Genomic DNA, 21,153 nt, shown 5'->3' with positions numbered 1-21,153 from the left:
AATAATAATAATAATAATAATAATAATAATAATAATAATGTCATCTAGACGTTGCCGTAAAATCGAACTATGCACAAATATAGTTGTATCTGTGATGCACCAGACCACTTTTTTATGGTGTACGCGTGACACGTGTATTATGAAATTAAATTGATATTGATTTCGTGAACTAGTATTTAGCATTTTTATAACTTCACTCGTAATATATAAATTATTGTTGTATACCTACGTATTGCGTATGCATCGTATGCGTAAAATATTGGTTTTTAATGAGAAATATACAACATGTTTCAAAAAGAAAAAATTATCGAAACGTTAAAGTTTGTACACTCGACGACGACAGCGGTTCCGAAAACGTAATACTGTACAGTTATTTTAATCATAATTACCTGGCAGGGTTTCCGTGTCGTTGACGCACTGGCCAGGTCTGGGTTCGGGTACCTTAGTGGAAAGCACCGGGAGCCAGGCTGAAGTGGAGCTGGCTTGTTCCTTGAACCGTCCGGCGAACGCGTGGTCAATGTCCTCGAGCCGGAACGTGCATATAGCCGAGCCCATCAGGCCCGTGGTTGACGTGGTGAACACTCCGTAGAAAAGCGTGTCGTCACCTGGTACTTTGTAAATGCTCTCTGCGGGCGCGGAGAAAACGGGTTGTTAATGTATTTCAAATTAAATATCATTCAGTTAAATGGTCGAAGAACCGTTCCCTATTTGTGTTTCATTGCAGTCGGCATGGAAAATTCGAATAAGTTCGGAAACGTCAACGACATGATTATTATTCGTTTCCCAAAATATTTACATTGGCATGGTATTTCACTAACAATCGATGTTCCAAGTGAAAACTGACAAACATGATTGTATGCACCTTTCGATACTCGTACCATCATAATTATAACGGTTATCGACCATATGCCGACTATAAATAAGGCTGAACAATGAGGGCATTATTTTTTTACGTTTATTTCAAGTACTTCAAGCGTGGATCGTTAATGTTAGCTGTACGTGTATTAGAGACGCAATAAACGTATAATTAATTGACGCTATCAAGTTGAAAAAAAAAAAAAAATGAGACGGCGAATATTGCTGAAACGCAGTTATAATTGTTTTGTCTCTGAACCTGTAGATAAAAACATATCCGGCTAGTGAACTACGCGTACTTAAATGTTATTCATAAAAAAATTTTTAAAAAAAATTGCGTCAACGAAAACGCGATTTATCGCGCGTTTGCCACCATCGAACATAGCTAGTACGAAGTTGGATGCGTGTACTCACGGATCTCGTTGAAATAGAACGGGTATTCGCCGGGTATGGAACAGTTGAGCCGAGCTTTTAGGTACGTGGCCCAATTGTGGTTGAGTATGTTCTTGCCACCAGTGTCCTTTTTGCACACTCTGGCCACGCGGGAAAATATGCTTTTGCCGCAGTTGATGTACTCGACGGCAGTCTCGCGGAAGAAGAAAAACACGTACTGGCCGATGTCGTAGGAGCCCACAAAGTCCGGTTCTGCGGAAAAAATAAAAATAAAATCAATGAACCGGCAGATTGCAGCCACAAGCCGATTGGATGTGCGCGGGACAACAGCCTAACGTGCGAGTCGGACGCAATATTGTTGACGCGTAACGCGAACGGACGACGAAAATAAAATGGATTGTTCGATCGTCGACACGAAAATCATTCAAAGACAGGGTCAAAAATACAGGTATCGCGTACAAATACGCGGTGCCCTTCCATTTAGCGTAGTGGTGCCCAACCCGTGGCCCGCGAAGGTATTCTATATGGCCAATTATGAATTTTCTAAAATAAAAAAAAATTTTAAAAATGTATGAAAACATTTTTAAATTATTTATTTACATATATTATTTTTATTTAAATTTATGAATTCGTTTAAATAATTATTCCAAAAAATACAATTATGTACACTTCAATTCATAATCTTTTCAATAGACAATAAAAGATAAAAAAACAAGTCCAATATATAAGATTATTTTTGTACTTTCATACTTTTTGATCCGTTTAAAGATAATTGTTTACCAAAGCGGCCCACCAAAGGAAAAAGGATGGGTATCACTGGTTTAGCGTTTTGTTCGCGAGAGGTTCGTTGCCGCGTGCGCTCTCGAACTTATTTCGGTTTTGAACATACTCGTGTCGGCGTGATTCTTATTAGGAACGCGTTTACACATACGCGTGCGCGGGCGTGCGTTCCGAGGGGTTAAGCCCCGCGGGAGAGTGTCTGTTTAGGTGTATCGGCCGTCACATAACCTACCCGTACCATTATGTACGTGTATACGAAAATAATTTATTTGTGCTTGAGTAGTACGCGTAGACACAGTGACGACTGGAGCGCGACAGCTGGTCGTGAGAGGAGGGTCACGGTGGTAACGGCGGTGGCCTTTGATACAGTCGATTCGTTTACGCTTCGTCGAGCGTGTGACAGTTTTTTTCCCCCCATCAGAAAAGGGTGCGAGCGAGCGCTCGGTTATCTTTCGGGAAGTCAAAAAATATGAATCACCGACGGCCGACAAGAGGACGGCGACGACGCCCAACACGACGTACACGGCATAAACATCATACAGGGGGCAGTCACCAGTACGAGTATAGTTACCAGTAACAGAGAAAATAATACTATTATTATTATTATTATTATCGCGAGGGTAAACCGCGCTCGGACGGCTCGTGTTGCGCTCCCGTAGTGTGGTATTACACTTTTCCGTTTTAATCACGACTACTACACGGTTAGTACGCACTCCGTAAATGTACGTATACGCGGCGACTTTTCACATAGCCAATTCGGAAAGCACGGGTGGGCTACGAGCGTAAATACACGCTCGATCGAGTAAAGCGCTGTACTACATATCATTATATTCAGTGCCGCGTTGAGTTATGTAGCCGACCCGGGGAAAATTAAAATATGCCTTAAAAAAATTACGATTAGAAATAAAAAATAGAAATAATATGTATTATAGTTATACATTTATACGAGAAAAATTATATATTTTTTATTTCATGTTGATCCTCAAAAATTTGCCGCCCCGGGGCAATTGTCCCTCCTTGCTTCCCGTTAAATGAGCGGCTCTGATTATATTGGGTCGGAAACACGCATGACAACACGGGACTGTATCAATCCTACCAACCGATTCTTCTTCGGCGATGGTGTATCGCCGACAGAGACGTTTAAAGCGATTTACCAGTAGTCGAACCATGTTCCACGCGCCCGGCCGAATAAAGCGGTCCTTTGAACCGCGTGTAGTACCTAAACATATGTATATAGTAGTCATCGTCTTCCTGACAAATTACACTTTGCTGGTTTCTGGCCCACATCAAATGATCATCGCGCGCGTATACAAACGGATTTGCACAACATGTCGCCTTAAGACTGATTAATTTTAATACTCGTGCACGTGGCGCGTTGTCCGTTTGTGAAGTCGCGTGGCCACACCAAAAGGGTTATCGTTTGACATGATTTACAGAATTCATTAAAAACACATTTTCATTTTCGAAACAGTAAAAATATAATATCATAATTAAATGTATATCATATTGTCTTTGATTCAAGTAAAATCGGTCATCGCTAACGAATCGTTCGTATTCAGGTAATATGTATTACTAAATAGAGTCGCAGAGGGTAGCAAAGAAGGGAGAATCGAAAGTGCGGGATAATATTAATTCGAATAGTAAAATATTTCATGGTAGAGGTTAAGAATGGGTTGAAATAATAAAACGGTCACGTACATATAAACATACGATATGTCTGTTTTGTTTACGTTAGGAAAATGGAAGTCGATTTTATGTTCCGTACATATATGTGTAATCGATTGTGTTGGAATTCAACTTTTCGTTTAAAAAGTTTTCAAATACCGAAAGCCAAAATATGTCCATTCAGACTGCAAAACTACTCGAGTTAGTAGTAACAGTACAAGTAGGAACTTTTCCCTATTGAATTGAAAATTCGTCAGTGGTACGGAACAATAAATAAAACAGTTTTTTTCCGGGGTAATCTTTGAAATGAAATAGTTTGTTTTCTGTTTGGACGGTATAACTCATTCGAGTGGAAATTGCGGTTTTAGATTCGCGCACGTATTAAAATATTTTTCCCTTTCTGACCAATGTTGAATTAATTAGTATTAAAACTTTGTGATGTGTTTTTTTGACATGTTTTTCAACCAATAATTTACTTACTAAAAGTAATTATTTTAAGTATAATACGCTTAATGGTTACGAAGCCGTTGTGGTGTGGACGTTCTTTGATAGTTTTCGACATTACTCTTGTAAACGCAATTGAAAACTCCTAATCTTTGTCAAATCATAATTATGATTTAGTCCTTTAAACGTGTACAGCTCTGTTTTCCATTTGTTTGATAAGCCCCAGAATTAGATATGAAGAAAATATCAGAAAATTTGGTTCGATTCAAAGTTGGCGTGTTTATCACGTGTTTCACGGAAATGCTGTTTTATGTATTTTATACTTTTTTGGTGTCTCAAGATAATATTTTGATTTTTAAATAATGAGCTATAAAAATGCAAGTATTTTATTTAGGGCTAGGAATATTTGATGTTTATACTCGATGGTTCTAATCATTATTGTCTATATGTATTCCAAAAATATCCTAAAAATAAATCTTTAAGTCGTTTCATCTCAATATTTCCCTCCCCTTTCTCTTTCTCTCTTTCTATTTCTGCGCTTTTTTCTCTACGTAAACATGATCTGGAATACCAAAATCCTTTTAAATTAAGTATTGACCAGGGCAACTGATAGCACATTTAATCTGAGCTGATACATTTTTAATAAGCTTAAGTAAATCCAAAACTTCCGTTTGCTCATCATTATTTTATTGGACGATAACCATAATTGTTATGTTTCGGAAATCCTCTTTTGGCCCAGAGGGTCTTAAGACTTTAATTTTTGCGTTTATGGGGTAATTCGAAAAACGTGTTCCTAATTTACTAAATTCTTAACTGCAATTAAAACCGTTTGCCGAGGGGATAATAATAATAAACCGTTCGATATAGAACGTCGGTGTTTTATGCACGTGACGACTTTCATTTTGGGAAATTCGAAAAAGAAGTAGTCGGATTCTTCTTTTGATTTTAAGATATAGTGACTTGAAATTTTTATGAACTCGATATTTTATAGGTCGATGAATGCATAGCAATGACATTTGTGTATACAAAAAAAAAAAAGGTAGATAACTACATAAAAAAGCTTTATTATATACAAATCAATATCATATTTCCACGGAGAGAATAATGTCAATGTTGTATTTCAAAGTTTGACGAAGCCTCAACGGGAATTAGTCATCAAATATGAGTATGTATGTATAACATAATACATACTTATATTTGATGACTAATTCCCGTTGAGACTTCGAGATGTACAAGTATCAAATTATTCAATTTATTCGATTTTAACAATTAATAGCGGCACCTGAGATAACGATTACGGATTTTATGCAATAATATTTAAGTTTTATTATTGTTCTTGAATATGAAACAAAGTTATTGATTGAATCCGCAGTGTTTATGGTGGAAGAAAAAAAATGCGTACACTCGTCGGCTATTCTACAACTGGGGTAATAAAAAAAAATAAAAAAAACCGTTTCCGAAGATTGTATTTGAAACGAACGAAGAGCAAACCACGCGATCTGTGGTGTAATAGCTTATGGCAAAATACACAAGCAACTTCGTGTGTGTGTAAGAGAGTGTATTATACAGACAATCGGAATTTGCTGTTACGGAAAATAGAAAAAAGGGAAAGCGGTAGATTTCTCTAAGCACTATCGTCGAGAGTCATTTGCGCATTTTGTCGATTTTTCTTGGACTCGAGGAGCGCGAGTGTGCCGGGGGATGCGGATTTCCAAAAGTATTGGAAACAGGGATCGTGGTGAGCTTGGACCTCGAAATACTGGTGGTGCCTAAACGCACGCATACGCACTCCCACACATGCGCGCGCACTAAACGGGTCCCTCGGCGAGAGAAGAAACGACTGTCTTCACGACACTGCCACCGTTAGTTCCTCCAACGCGAGGCATAATTTATCACCCGCCTCGCGCTGTCACGTCTTGTCAGTTATCCGGCGACGGATTATACACACGACCACTACGTCCAGAGAGCCCGCATTACGTATACGATGACTACGGAGGCGGTTGCAGTGTTCTTAAGACGTTTTCAACTTTTTCTCCATTTCGGTCGTCGTCGTCGTCGTAATAGTAGTCGTTCTCCTTTTCCCCCTCATCCTTTCATCGTCTTTGTTCCTCTAGCTCCGTCGCCCCGTTGTCCCCAATACACCTCTTACACACTACGAGCCCGGCCGAAGCCTCAGCGCAAAGTTACTGCGGGCGTTTTATCCCCGTCGGTACGTGTTCGGGTTCCAAAATTATACGTCCCCGTCCTCCGTCACCGCATCGCCGTGCAGCATACCGGCTACGATGATTTACATAATAATGCACGTCGAATTCGCAGTCGTCGCGCGCAATAGGGCTCGGTCAACGGGCGCACGGAAATATCGGAAACTGATCGCGCCAATGCATGCATAGAAACTATTACAGGTGGTAGTAGTTGGTGGAAGATAGGTGGGTAGGTAGATTAGGTAGGTACGTCCGAGAAACGAAATAAATTACGAACGACGTGCCTGTTTCAAATGAATCGATTACTCGCGCAAACCGTCTTCGGGCAATGAGATGTACCGCATTGTGAAGCGCACACGTGACAATAGTGTTCGCCGCGTGAAAACATCGTTAGATGTTCGTCATTACATTTATTTATCAATCATATGAATAAATATAAATAGTATATTGGTGCTCGACTTAAAGGGAATGGAGTAGGTACCCTAAGTAATTTTCAGAAATTTTAGCGTCCCCCTACGTTGTAATTGTAACACTTAACGAGTTATGGTGACGGTTTTTTTTAAAGTAAACAGAGTTCCCCCCTTTTTTACTTTCGAGCATTGCACTATATATACATTCTATACAACCATAGCGCTACACGATAATACTCACTGTCGAGCCAGTTGGAATCGTATTTCAACGTTCTTTTGAACGCGAACTCCTTGCGCCCCGTCGTCAAGTTGAACAGATCCGTCCGGAAGATGACCGTGTCCGCTTTGGTGAACTCGGCGTTGGTGCCGCTGTACAGGGCCGGCAACTGTCCCGGGTTGCCCTTTTCTGACCAGATGGCCGTCGAGTTGTCCAGCGGGTCGTACGGGCACTTGGCCGTGCCTAATCCCACGCCGGGCACATACTCGTGCCTGGGCAAATGTGTCAGATTGGACTGCGGGACAAGAAAAATCGGGTTTACATACGGTTGGACGGCACTACCGTTTGAAACGTTGGATAAGGATAGACGATTTGAACGGAGATGAACGTTTACGATTCGCGAACGGTTGAACTCGCGGGGTCGTAAAGTTTTCGAAGGGAATTGTTTAAATTATTTGAAAAAAAAATGATATCCTGCATACACCGCCCGGATTATTCCGAGTGGTAAAATTGATATTTTTACCACAATATTTTTGTTGTTGGTATTATTCAAAATAGAATGTACATTTCAGTTAACCGTGGCGGTGTGGTTTTGCTGTGTTTGAGATTATACGAATGAAATATCATAAAAAAAATTAAGTTATTTTTTTTTTTGCTGAACTTTTTCATTTATAATCGAATAAATTAACCAGTAAAAAAAAAAAGTATTTTCTATCAATTTAAAATAAAATTAAGTATTTACACTTGAAACCTACTTATTTTATAATTAAAAGTTATCAGCTGTCGTAAAAAAAAAAAAAATCAATAAAATAAAATATTAACACCCTTTTAACAACTTTTAACTAAAAAATCACGGATGGTTTTTTATTATGGGCTTCGGCTATAACTTCGAGACGGTTACCAGTAATGTTAGTATAATGACACGTTTATCTACGATCGTATTATAGATTATTGATACTCACGTAGATCACGTAGTCCTTTGGATTGTGCGCGTTCGTGCCGCAAACGTATATCCGGCTGCCGTCGCCGATGGACTGGATCACTCGAATATGGTTTCGGCAATCGAAATTCTGTAGAACAAACGAACAATCATCGTTAAAAATTAACTTTAAAATGCGCCCGGCGTATATAGCACACAAGAAACTTTGATGAATGTTGTACGCGAGAAGTATACACTGATACAGTATGCATGCAATACTTGTGTATACATAGAGTTGTCTAATTAAATTGTCTTTGGTTGACTGTATATAAATATATTCGGCCGCAGTAGAACAATAAATGAACCGAAGTTTATTCAGAGGTATTAAAGGAAACCGAAAGTTTCATAAACATGACGGGAATTAAGTGACTGAATCCAATTGGCGGGAAGAAAGGAAGACAAATGGAAACAGGACGTCGCGTTGTCCTTCGGACGAGGATCACAAGTGCGCGTCGGCCACTCTATACGATTGGGGTTTTTGGACTGTGTAATTATTTTGACAACTTTGCCGGAGATGTACGATCGATTTTTCCTTTTACGTAAGTTATATATATATATATTTTTTCGTTGTTACCCATGCAATCGATCTGTTCTAATTTTTCCGCAGACGTTGAGTCATTATTAAATTCGTTTTAGTTGGTGCGTTATTATTTTATTTTTTTGTCGTCATTATATGTACGATCTCTGATCGATATAATATTTAGGGGAGTCGCTTGCCACCGTTAAGACGATAATTAACTACACACACGGTTTACGACAGAGACGACCACGTAACAATTGTTAATAATTGCAGAACAATGAATCCAGACATAATAGTATTGAATGCCACGTGTAAGTTGCAAATGTATTTCTACACTTCGATTGCGATTAAAAATGATTGGATTACAATTTGTAGTACAAATTTTCCACTTCCTCTGCAATGTTGTTATAATTAATTTCTGTTCGGAAAAAAAATATATTTCCCCCATTACATTATTACTAACGGAGTGTTACTGCTGTATATTGAAAAATGGAAAAAAGGTGCAATGGTATATTATTATCGTTTTAAATGTTGTAAGTTTAATAATATATATATATAAACACCTGACTGAACGATGTATCACATCGTCTTTATAAAATATGTATTTATTTATTTTATCACGTAATACATCTTAATGTAATGTTGTAAATTTAATAGCATTCTAGTAGTTTATTACATAGTAAACATAAATAATAATTTACACTTTATTGTTATAATCATATTTTTCACGGTCTTTAAAAAAAATAAAATAAAATTGATGGCCCTTATATAGAACCATCAATGGTAAATATTTTCAACTTTTATTTCTCTCCACGCCTACTATTTATATACTCGTACATATTATTTATAAACATAAGTTTATATGTTTTCTAGTTACCGTGACACTTTGGCAAAAAACAAGCCAAAAACCATTCACATTTATGCGTCATACGTCTCATGGTGTACATACCACGTGTAAGGACGATCTCGTATCCAAGTAGTTGAACAATGAGCGACGGCAGTAGTGTCGATTGTATATACCCGAAATAACGGCAGTCGAAAAAAAAGTTATAATAATAATAATAATAATCAAGAAAAAATGGATTCGTATACGACAATAAGTACAGAGGGATCGTTGGATTCTTATTTCGAGATTCCAAAACGGCCGGATATGATATAACACTTGAGGCGAGCAAATATAAATATGAAAACGAAATATGGTAATGATACCGCGGCGGTACATTTCGGGGTCGAAAAAACCCTTTTGTGTGTGCGCGCGCGAGAAACGTTCGTCATGTTATTCACAATTCAGTCGATTTCTACACGGCAGCAACGACGGTGTCTCCAGGGTAACGCTAATAGACTGCAGTCGCACACACAATGGGTGATTTCAATAGTGTAACTTCGTTATTGATAACGTATCACGTAGATGTATACAATATGCGTACGTTGCTGCCTATAGATTTTTTGCCGCATTACAATCTTGCCGGTTCACGGTATGCAATCGTATTATTTCTGCACGAAATGAGGTTCTTAATCTTGTCGCGATTACAGTGGAAACTTGTTCAACATGTACAATGGCCACCCTATCTTAAAACGAACAGGGGCTTAAAATAATTTTTGTAAAAAAAAAAAATGTTACCGATGTTTAGATTCTTAAAACACAAATATAATTTTTACCATTTAAACTTACCGATAAATATTAAAAAAAATTAAGGGTTAAGGACCTCGGATTTATGTGTTCATATTTTTTTCGCAGTACGAGCAAGTAAAGTATTAAAATGAAAGGCGATAATAACATCAACAACAAGTACAACGTGTTGTGCACCGTTAAACATTTCGTGCTTATAACGAACGACTATAGATTAAGTCACGAAAACCGATTGCGGTAAAATAAGTTAATAATTAGCCTACACGATGACGATGGCGTTCGTGGTTAATCGTGTCGCGGTGGAGTGTGTTTTGGACCCAATTAAACGCTAATTATTAGCCCGCCGATCGATAGGAAGGAGGTGATTGAATAGTGACACGGGGAACTGAAAATCGTGTCGACGACAATTAATAATGAATATTAAAGCGATGACGTAAAGAGTGATCCGAAAGATGTCAAATTACAATATCTGCGTAAAATATTTTTTGCAATCAACTAATGGCCATCGTTATCTATTTCCGGTGTTTCCATTTCGAAAAGTCATTTATTTTCCAACCGTCTTTTCTTTTTTTTTTTTCATCAACAGTTGTAGTCAGCAACACTACAAAAGAAGTATGTAATTAAACATTTTCGTTTAGACATGTTTTTTTTCTACCTGAATGGAAACTCCTATCGCATTGACGGTTGGAGATGACTTTTTGTACCTTTCGTTAGAAAGCCGTTAGGCTACCATTAACACCATCCAGTAAGCGCATAGTATAAGTGAAATTTTCAAAAATAATTTAAACGGCTATTCGATTTTTTTTCTTCTTCTTTTTCTATTAAACGAAATAAAGAAATGCAAAGTACTTTTTTTATAGGAATATATTTTTTCCGGTACTAATTTAAAAAACACGCATTTTTTTATTATTATTTTTTCACTCTAATTTAAAAAAAGCTATTTTTGTTGAAAATCATTATTAGGCTACGTAAACGAAGTATTCCAAGAATTACAAATTCTTTAGTGACATCTACAATAGAATATATGGAAAGATTTACAGGTATATGGTATTCACGAGGTGGCAGCTTTATTTCGATGACAAAAATGCATGATTCTTATCACACATTAAAAAAAAAAAAGGAATAAAAGGTTGCGGGATTATAAATCCGAACAAATAAAATTTTTTTTATCGTTCGACGGGAAAATGATCTGAACTCAAAGATATCACAAAACTATAAAGATTTTAACTGTGGAAAAAAAAATAAATATATTTTCACACTTTTATCTAACCAACTTTTGATATTTATGAAGATAATATAAGTTCATTAATTATGTACACACGAAAAATTGTACACGTATTTATATTAGCTGCATACACACACGGACTGAAGAAGTTTAAATGTCGTGAAAATCTCTACCTACACGTACACCAAGAAATCCATCGACATAATATTTTACCATCATGTACCCGTTTCAATGATGTCCATACGATGGATGGAACAAAAATAATAATAATCGTAGTAATAACATTGTATAAATAAAGAGGAATGTTTGAGGTGAAGTTGAGACGCATAGGTCTGCGTTCGAAAAAAAAGAAAAGAAAAACTACAACTACATTTTACTACACGCCCATACGCCGCGGTAAAATACTAATAAAGAGGAAAGGTTTTCATATTTTCAATTCGTTGTGCATCGTTTGGTCGAATAAAACTCGGGATGTTTTTTTTTTCGCATATAATGTACACGATGATGTTTTTTATTATTATTACTTCCCGTGCCGGCGGCAGTCGTGCGGGCTAATGTTTTTGGTGGCGAAAACGGAAAATTTCAATAACGTTTCGACCTCTACTGAATAATATACGATCACGGGGCCCACAGTCAGGGGCTCCAATCGTAAACAATAACTGGGAAAATTATTATCATTGCTTTTCGTGTACACGCGGTCGCGAGTCGCCAGCCGGGCTTGTCGCTAAATTACAATTGACTCACGTACCTATAGATAACATACGTGCGAGTGAGTGTGTCCGCATGTGAATACAACGTAAAATGTACATACACACGTGTGTAGTGTTTACACGTAGTGCGGCGTTCACCCCCGTGTATAATTTAGTATTGAACGATTGAGGCGGCAGCGGCGGCCGAAGGGATTTCGCGATTACAATCGGAAACCGTATTCAAAACGTTTGTGCTAGCATGAATGATGGGCGTTTGTGTCGAAAACGGATGACAAAGCGCCTTGGCCGCCGGGCCTCGTTCCTGCCTGCGGTTAACCGGACGCGATATCCAAATCTTTATTATTTACCATCGCCCAGGGAATCGGTGTGCCGCTTGCGTGTGCGCTTGTGACCGATATTGAAATCCAATGGATAAATTCCGACGGGTATCGGACGCGCCAGGGTTCGGGGTCAGGAAATTGTGCCCGTTTGGCCTGCAACCTTTCGGCCGATCTCGTTTCGCGTTTATCTGTAGCTATGGCGGCAGCAAAACAATATTATTATATAATATGATATGCAAACGATATCCAAAACGTTTATCGTCATGCTTCGATATAATTTATATATATTACAGTAACTGTAGGCCACCATATGCCCATTATTCATATATTATAATTCGTACGCACTTAGCATTACACACACACACACACACACACACACACACACACACACACACACACAGATTTCGACCACCGCCAACGTCTATACGTAGTGGAATACGTTTAGAACAATATTATAAGCATTATTTAATGACATATATTTGATATTATGTGTACCATTAAATGAACTTGAAAATGGTAGTTAGACCTTTTCGTTCTTTCATGCAGTATATGTCATGGAACTCAGCCGTTAAAAAACAGTGAACCGTATGGTCCTCCGCAGTATATCAAATATGATATGTTATAAAAATTAAAGAACAGGAATGGGATATGTGTAGAAGAAACAGTGTTATTATTTGGGTTTCGTTACGTTTGAAGTTTCTATAACCGCGAGTGTCGTTACAGACGGTCGACCACGTGTCGCATACGATAGTGATTTGGTATTCGTACAGTTTATTGTTCGTGTAGTAGAATCATTTGGCTGATGTACAAAATCATGGCAAAGCTAACGAAACGCGAGAAAAATAGAGTCTCATCCGATTTTTCAACACGAGACTCGTATATTATCTCGGGGTCGCACGTCTGAACCACGTTTGATCGTCGGGCGACCTTTATGACGTTTGCATAATCCAAATAATTAATATGCTGATTTTTTACGATTCATTGATTTGTCAAACGGACCAGCGGAGAACCCTGGTTTTAAAACGCACTATGCAATTCCATAATATTATTAGTTTTCAATTTTTTTCCCTCCGATATTATCGGCTTCATTGGTCTGGATTTAATTCAAACTAAATTGATAATAATAGTAATATTATTTCTTTTACCGTCCATTACTAAACGTGATCCTTAACCCACTCACTATACATGTATTCACGTGTTCGAATCCCATTCGCAAACACCGGAAAAGCACATCATACGTGCTAGGTACATAGATTTCCACTGAACGGTTGGCCTCGGGTAAACATACATCTAGTGTTGCAGTGCCGACAGGAGTGATTGATTAATTAATTGTTTTGGATAATTTAATCAAATAATACATTATGTTAAAGAAACCATCGTACATGATAATTGGAATCTTTAAATGTACTGCTCGTTTTATTTTATGTTCGCGTCGTATTACAGTTTATTGATTTAGCCGTCAGTCACAATAAAAACAAGTTGAGCACGGGTTAGCGATATAACAGTGTATTTATAATGAATTTATTATGGTTTTACTGAAACTTTTTAAAATTTCCTTACACGAAGGATGATATTACACGTAGACTTATTTTATGGTCTATAGACGGAAAGTAATATAATATCATATTTCATGTAACAACAAAATAATGGGATCGGCATTGCCGTTTTATTTAAAAAAATTAAAAAAATTGAAATTGAAATTAAAACTTCGAAGTATTTTACGAAAACATGATGGATGAAGTGTAATGTGTGGTATACACACCTATGCAATACACGTACTACTATGTGTTGGAGTTTTAGCTAATGTATTACGCGTCAAAACCTCGGCAAATAATTTTGTGGATAAATCAACACCTGAAGTGTTTAGCTACGTGTCGTACTCAGATCTAACATAAATTAAGGATTAAGGGCTCCCGGTATTGTTGTACGTTGATGTGGAGCAATTTTCCTAAAGCAATTTTTCGAATTGGACCATTATTATAGAAAACCATTTCAAATAACTCGTTTCGAATTCGATACTATAATTATTATTATTATTATTATTATTATTATTATAAACTACTTGTATATTAATAAAGATGTACGAAGAAAAATTAAATTATATAAACTATCTATTCGGGGTAAGCGGTAATTGTAAATTAATTAAAAACTGTTCTGGATTTTTAATGTATACTGCAGGTGCAGGCAAATGCACGAATAACATGAACTGCTGGGTTTTATAATTGTACAAAACGTAAGTAATTTTAATGTTCTTAATTTGTAGAATTTGTAGGATAAGATTAACGACCTTCCATGTAGTACCTACTCTACACAATTAAACTTAATAGTATTTAAATTTAAGAGGCGGTCAAATATAGTCGTTCCTGATTTATAAATGAAATTTAAGGTTCCTGGTGTAATAAAATAATATAATAAAAAGCTTATTTTATCATTTCATGTCGTGATGACATAAAATAGATGGAAAATCACTTAATTGTCGTTTCTAACATAAAATAATTGTTTTCAGCGTATATTATACGAATTTTATCTAATTTTTTTTGTTTTTTGTTTTTTATTAAGAATGACGATTCGCGGCTACTGTGGCCACTGGATATAACGGAACTTACATAGTTAAAGCACATATATTACAATAGATTAATAATTAATAAGATTTTCTTTTTTTGTATTAATTACATATAATATAGAACGAGATAATAGAGAGTGGATAAATATGTAAGAGATATTTTGTGAATGTACGTTACACTAGGTTGATTAGATGATCCGTCCATAGAAATAGACTGAGCTTGATGATGTTGGTTAGATCTGGATTTAGTGTTTCGGCTAGGTGGTCGGATAATTAAAATTTTCTTTTCACCGTGCTAAATACTCTACGTTCGGTAAGAACGTGTTTGGTTGTGAAGGGTACGCCACAGCATAAACATGTTAGGTTAGGGGTTTTCTTTCTTTATTAAATAAAGGTGCGGGAGACGCGTGTGTCCAATTCTGAGTCGGTTGATGGCGGACTCGTATTTTCTTGGGGTGTTGGTGGGAAAGGTCTAAGGTAGTACTGTTGTTTTAATTTTATTTAATTTGGTTGTCAATTTGTTCTGTTCGTCCTCCCATTGTTGGAGAATTGTATGTAATTATGTTCACGGATAGGAAAGAAACTAATAATAATCGTCGCGATGATGGGTTTATTATTTTGACCGTAGTGTACATCACTAATACTATTATCATTATTGTGATACTTAATCTATTTAAATGTCAGCGATAGTAAAAGATTCCGTTGAATTCCGATATTTATTTTTAGTGTCCTTTTCGAGAGGGAAATTTAATAACGTCTCTTCTCATTACGTTTTACGAAAAAAATACACTTTTGATCACGAGTAGTTTTTTTCGCCATGCTCAGTTCAAACTACAGAAAATAAAGACGTGATTAATTTAGACACAATATGAACGTATGGCGGAAAATCATTAAGCGAACGGCGGCCAATTAACACATGGTCAGTGTATTGTTCATTAGGAGCATTTGATTGGACATCGTGTGCATGATGGATATTTGTTTTAATTGACAAAATGATTCTAGTTGTGCAAGGACTCTCTGAAATGTAATAATTACAAGCCTGCGTTTTTCAAGTCGTTATAATACTTGGGTTACGCGTTCTAAAGCAGTTTTCAACAAAAAATTTAAAAAACCCGACAACACAGAAAACCTGTAGTTTTTATACTATTAATATTATTAGGTTTGTCCACTTAAAATAAAGTACTTATATACATAATTTGTATATAGAGCATGTTATGCTCTTATACGTGTTAGCGCAATAAATGTTAATAACACATGCGACGGCAATAACAGTAATAATAATGATTATAAAAATAATAATAATACGAAAAATCGGAAAATGTCGAAACATCGAGTTAAATCCAATAAAGAATAAACCACTATCGCCACGGCGGAGCAGTAAAGAGTAAAGTTGTGTGTTAATTTTTCGCCTACGATTTTTATTTTAACCCCGCACGTACAGTACCGATGTAATTACTTGGGTAGCATATAGAGGCGTATAATGAATTATGAATGTTACCGAATAATCTGTATTCAATATTGGTTGGGTTACACATGGGGTGGTTATATTCGCAATAATAATAATAATAATAATAATGTTAATGTAATATTTCATCGTAACGCGGAGCGCGCGCGCATAATGTTACGTTTTTAATTCTGGAGGTATTTTAATCTGATTCAACAGCGACGAGTTGAATTAATCAAAAAAAGGTTTACGTACCGGGCAGAGGGCGAGAGAGCGTATAGGTGGAAAATAGTGCTACGTGGAAATTTAATTATGAACAGTTTTTATACACAACAATAATAATTGGTTATAGTATATTGAATTATTTACCGTACAGGTACACGACGCATATCCCAGTGTTCCGGGGGGTGCTCGGCTTTGTTTGAATTTTAAATCAAAATCAAATTTTTTCATTTTTATTATTATTATTATTATTTTGTTTTTCATTGCCTGATTTTTCTTCGACTTTTCATTATACCTATCGTCTGCTCGATGCTATGGTATTATATGTACTCCATCTACCTAGGTTTTTTTTTTTAACCCTTTTTACATTGTTTATTTTCAACCCAAGGTGAAGTGTGTGCGACGACGGTGGTGCCGGTGTATACGTCTGACAATGAGCCGTCACGGTCTTGTGCCACTAAACACATTCAATATACATATCTACTATAAATGTGTATGTTGTGCACGAACGAGCGAAAAAAAAAAGAGGATTGTGTTGTATTCGTGCACTCGTTACGGTGTCAGACCGTATTCGGGGGGGTAAATTATTCAATATTTGATAGCGAAGGGAAGACCGAGGTTTCCGACGCAAGGCTTACCTTGCACAAATAATAAAAGAAAAAAAAAAAACCAAATAAAAACAGAAACCGTACCACCGTTCGCATATTGTTAGATTGATTCGAAAATTCTAAACATTACGACGATAGCCGTGCATCGAGGACGTTTCTCGTAGTCGGTACACACAATAATCGAATAAAAGTATATATAGTAATAAATGGTAAGTACATATGGTATAGCAATACTGTATACGACTGAAATTTAGATGATCTAAGAATCGTAACAAATTCACAAAAAAAAAAAAAAAAAAAACAAGAAATATAAAGAAAATTATGAACGAAAATCTCTTGATAATCACTTAATTGTTAGGGTTAGAACCAAAATGTAAAGTATAAAACCTTGGTAATTTTAAAATTATTAACTACTGAAAATATAACAAAGCCTACGTTTTTCTTATTTTAAATAATTTTGATTGTGAAAGATGCTTAAAGAGTAGAAAATGCCTTAAAATGTCTTCAAGTATTACTAAAAATAATAAATCGTTCTAAAAATATGATAGAAATATGTCAAAAATGGAGACAAAAATAATAATTGTCATAATGGCTTATTGCAATTGTATATGAATAAGTAATTCGGATGACTGGTTTTGTTGTATACTGTGTAAGTTTTAAACCATTGTGATGTATTTAAATTTTCTGAAAAGGTTATTTCGACTCGAGCTCGAATTCGTGTAAACAGTTGTTTAACAACGTTAAAAAAAATAGTAAATTGTAATTTATGATTATATATTCAATAATATAGAAAGCGTCCGTAATCAATCATCCGTAACTGAGTTCACAAATTCGTTTACGTTGAGTAATTATGAAAATATTATACGTTTGAAGTTTGTGTATAAGGGGAACTCAATATGAGTAATTATAAGATAAACTATTTACCTATTTATTGTGTTCAGACATAACATTTAAATGAATGAAAAATATATTTATAAAATATTTTTTAATTGAGCACGAAACTGTATTAAAAACATGATAAAATGCATTTAGTGTATTATGTTACTGTGGAAGTGCACGCAAATTCAATGACCGTGTGGAAAAGTCGAAAAGACTATGTACAACCAACACAAACATACGTTTGAAATCATAACTTATATGATTATTGATTATTATTACTCGTTTGGTTATAGTTGTTTAAAGTTTTGGGCAAGAGGAGTGGAAAAATGTAATTTAAAAATGCAACAGTGTAATTTTACAGTTAAAATATTTGAAGGTTACAACGCCAATGGTCTAAACATCATGGACAAATAGGTGTATTTAAACTATCGGAAAAAAAAATCTCTTTCGGTATCCAATTTAAGAATCGTTAGTTGAAAATCAAAAAAAAAAAAAAAAAAATCAAAATCAAAATCATCGGTCGTTTTTATAGGAATCGGAGTAGTACGTAATATAATTATTTTTATCCAATCGTAAAAACAGAAATCTTAATTTTCTTCGATACCGAGTTTATCTCGGAATAAAGAATTGATCACACCGCGTATAGAGTTTACGCGCGTACAAGGTGTATAACCACGTATCAGAAACTCTCGGTGGTTTTTATTGATTTGTTTTTTATTTTTCCAACAGTTTCACTGGGAATTCTCAATTGTCGAACATACTAACGACAACGTGAGAAACCGTGGGCGGTTCGAATTAAATTTCGGAAACATAGTCGTACAATAAACGGCAATATGTTTTAACGGTCCGGAGACGTTCAGCCAACGGTGCGCGCATAAAACGACGTCTCGGGGACAACGTAGGACGCGCTATTTTACGCACCTTCGTGAGGAGGACATTTCACGCACAGTAAACGCCCGGTAAGTAAGTTTCGTATTAACCTCAAACGTAAAGCGCGGGCCCCGTTCAAACTTTGCCAATTTTCCAAGTTTGCACAATTTTATTGGCCGTTCGCTATTACGACCGTGGCCGCAGCACACACGTCTGAAACTTCCGGAACTTTTAATAACACGATTGTGGTGAGAGGAGGGTGGTACGCACAACGGTACGTTTTATTATTTTTTGGAAAACACGAGAAGACGACTCCGGCGGTGACGCTTGGTCGACGTACAACATACTACGACGAGCACGCGCGTGCCATAAGGAAGGATTGCGTTTAACCACATAAAAACTGGACACAGATTATTTAATGCACAAACGGGGAATTCATCTCCTTGCAACTGTGGGCAAGCCAAAACTATTAGATGAATTGTTGAGGAATGCCCGGAAACAATGTTTAACGAAGGAACAGCAGGTCTACACAAGGGCGAGTATAAATAAGCACTGGTTTGGCTATGCTGTTTTACCTCACGTCTACAAAGCGCTTACCTATAACTGTTATTGTTATTATTCTAGCTCATCGATTTTTCTTTACATTAGTTCATATGTGTATTGTTAATTCTATCGATATCATTGCTGTTATTATTATTATTATTATGCTATATTTTCACAAGCCGACGGAATGACGATTGGTCTATACTATACAGATTGGTATGTACAACTTGCTACGTTTATATTGTAGTGTTAAAATACGCATTTAGACAAACATCGACTACGTAGCATTATAGATTAAATTGGCACGAAGCCAAAGGGGGGAGGGGCTCTAGCCACCACCAGAAAACAGTTCAGTCCCCTTACCAGCCCCCCCCCCCCCACACTTAAAAATATGCATAATATAATAAAGTTATAAAACATTATTTTTAAAAGAGCTACATCAAAGAATTTATGAAATATACTTTTTAACATTTTTTAATTTATATAATTTATATAAACGCTCGTATTTTTAAAGATTTGTGTTTTAAGTTTTTAGGTAGACTCTGAATTGCATATATTTATTTTACTTATTTACTTATGATTTATTACCATTTGTTTGTTTTCATATAATTTTGGTTGTATGTCACGAAAATTATAATTACTATATTATGTTATATGATACAAAATTATTTATATTTTATTTAAATAACCTCAGTATTTGTTGAAAAAACCTTAGTTAATATAAAAAAAATTCTTGTCCTCCTCTGCCCACCCTGGAAAAAAATTCTAGTGCCGTGCCTTTGTTTATGTAATATTTAATTAATAGTATTTCAATGTTAAAATAGTTTAACTTTAGAGTTCGGTTTTAATAGTCATCAGTGAAAAATTCAAGTTTTTACGATTATTATTTATTGATCAATAAACTTGAGTTACGATGACAAAAAAAAATAATAATACATTTTACTGAAGTCAACATTCCGTAAATTTTGCAGTTTATTCATAATTGTTCGTTTTAGAATACTGATGAAAATTACAAAATTATTTCTTAAAATTACCAATAAAGCTGGTTTTTCTGTTAAGAACTTTCCTTATTTTTGAAGATAGGAGTAAGTCTTTTTTTTCGAAATCGAGTAATCATGAACAAATAAAAAATAAATTATTAAAAAAAACCAATAAATTCCTCATCTCACTTGGAGTAAGAAAAAATGACACTCATGTTACTATATAGATAAATTCACTCTAGACTATACTTTACCAGAATACAATATTGGTCAACGTTTTAATTTTTTGCGTACAAACCACAAATTGAAACGATTTTCTGACTACAGTTAATTATTACGAAAAGGTTTTTTCTATTATTTTAATTTTCAGATTGGTAACAGTAGGTTACATTCTTAAGATTTAAAAAATATTACATTGTCTAACCGTAACATGTTATCGAGTGTATGTACAATCAACGCGTGAAACATATTGCCAAGAATTTATAGTTAAGGACTCGTGAAGAACAGTCGTGCTTTATTATAAGCAGAACGTAAATGAGGAGATAATAACAATAGTTTTCGAAGAAATGTACTTATCTTTTTGCCATAGTTAATAAATCTCTCAAAATATGAAAATTCTAAAATGGTTACTTTCAAACGTTACACACTAATAATAATAATAATAATAATAATAATAATAATAATAATAATAATAA

The 21,153-nt window shown here is 35.6% G+C and overlaps 1 protein-coding gene across 6 annotated transcripts in view; it reads right to left on the bottom strand.

Annotated features, from left to right (window-relative positions):
* LOC112684558 (semaphorin-2A) overlaps nucleotides 1-21,153 on the bottom strand; it is a 478,554-nt gene that overhangs the window by 7,650 nt on the left and 449,751 nt on the right. For 4 of the 6 annotated variants that reach the window (XM_025556135.1, XM_025556136.1, XM_025556134.1 and 1 more), the window contains 4 exons: nucleotides 7,928-8,035; nucleotides 6,990-7,260; nucleotides 1,270-1,500; nucleotides 390-626 (listed from right to left, as the gene is read on the bottom strand). In XM_025556135.1, the coding sequence (XP_025411920.1) occupies nucleotides 390-626; nucleotides 1,270-1,500; nucleotides 6,990-7,260; nucleotides 7,928-8,035 (847 nt within the window). Of the gene's footprint in view, nucleotides 1-389; nucleotides 627-1,265; nucleotides 1,501-6,989; nucleotides 7,261-7,927; nucleotides 8,036-21,153 lie in introns of all 6 variants that reach the window. The other 2 variants (XM_025556137.1, XM_025556133.1) reach the window with 2 other exon arrangements.

The sequence above is a fragment of the Sipha flava genome, unplaced genomic scaffold (genome assembly GCF_003268045.1).
Source record: "Sipha flava isolate LNK unplaced genomic scaffold, YSA_version1 252_pilon_pilon, whole genome shotgun sequence".
Lineage (NCBI taxonomy): Eukaryota > Metazoa > Arthropoda > Insecta > Hemiptera > Aphididae > Sipha > Sipha flava.
The sequence above is the reverse complement of the archived record's forward strand: the minus strand, read 5'-3'. Positions and strand labels throughout refer to the sequence as shown.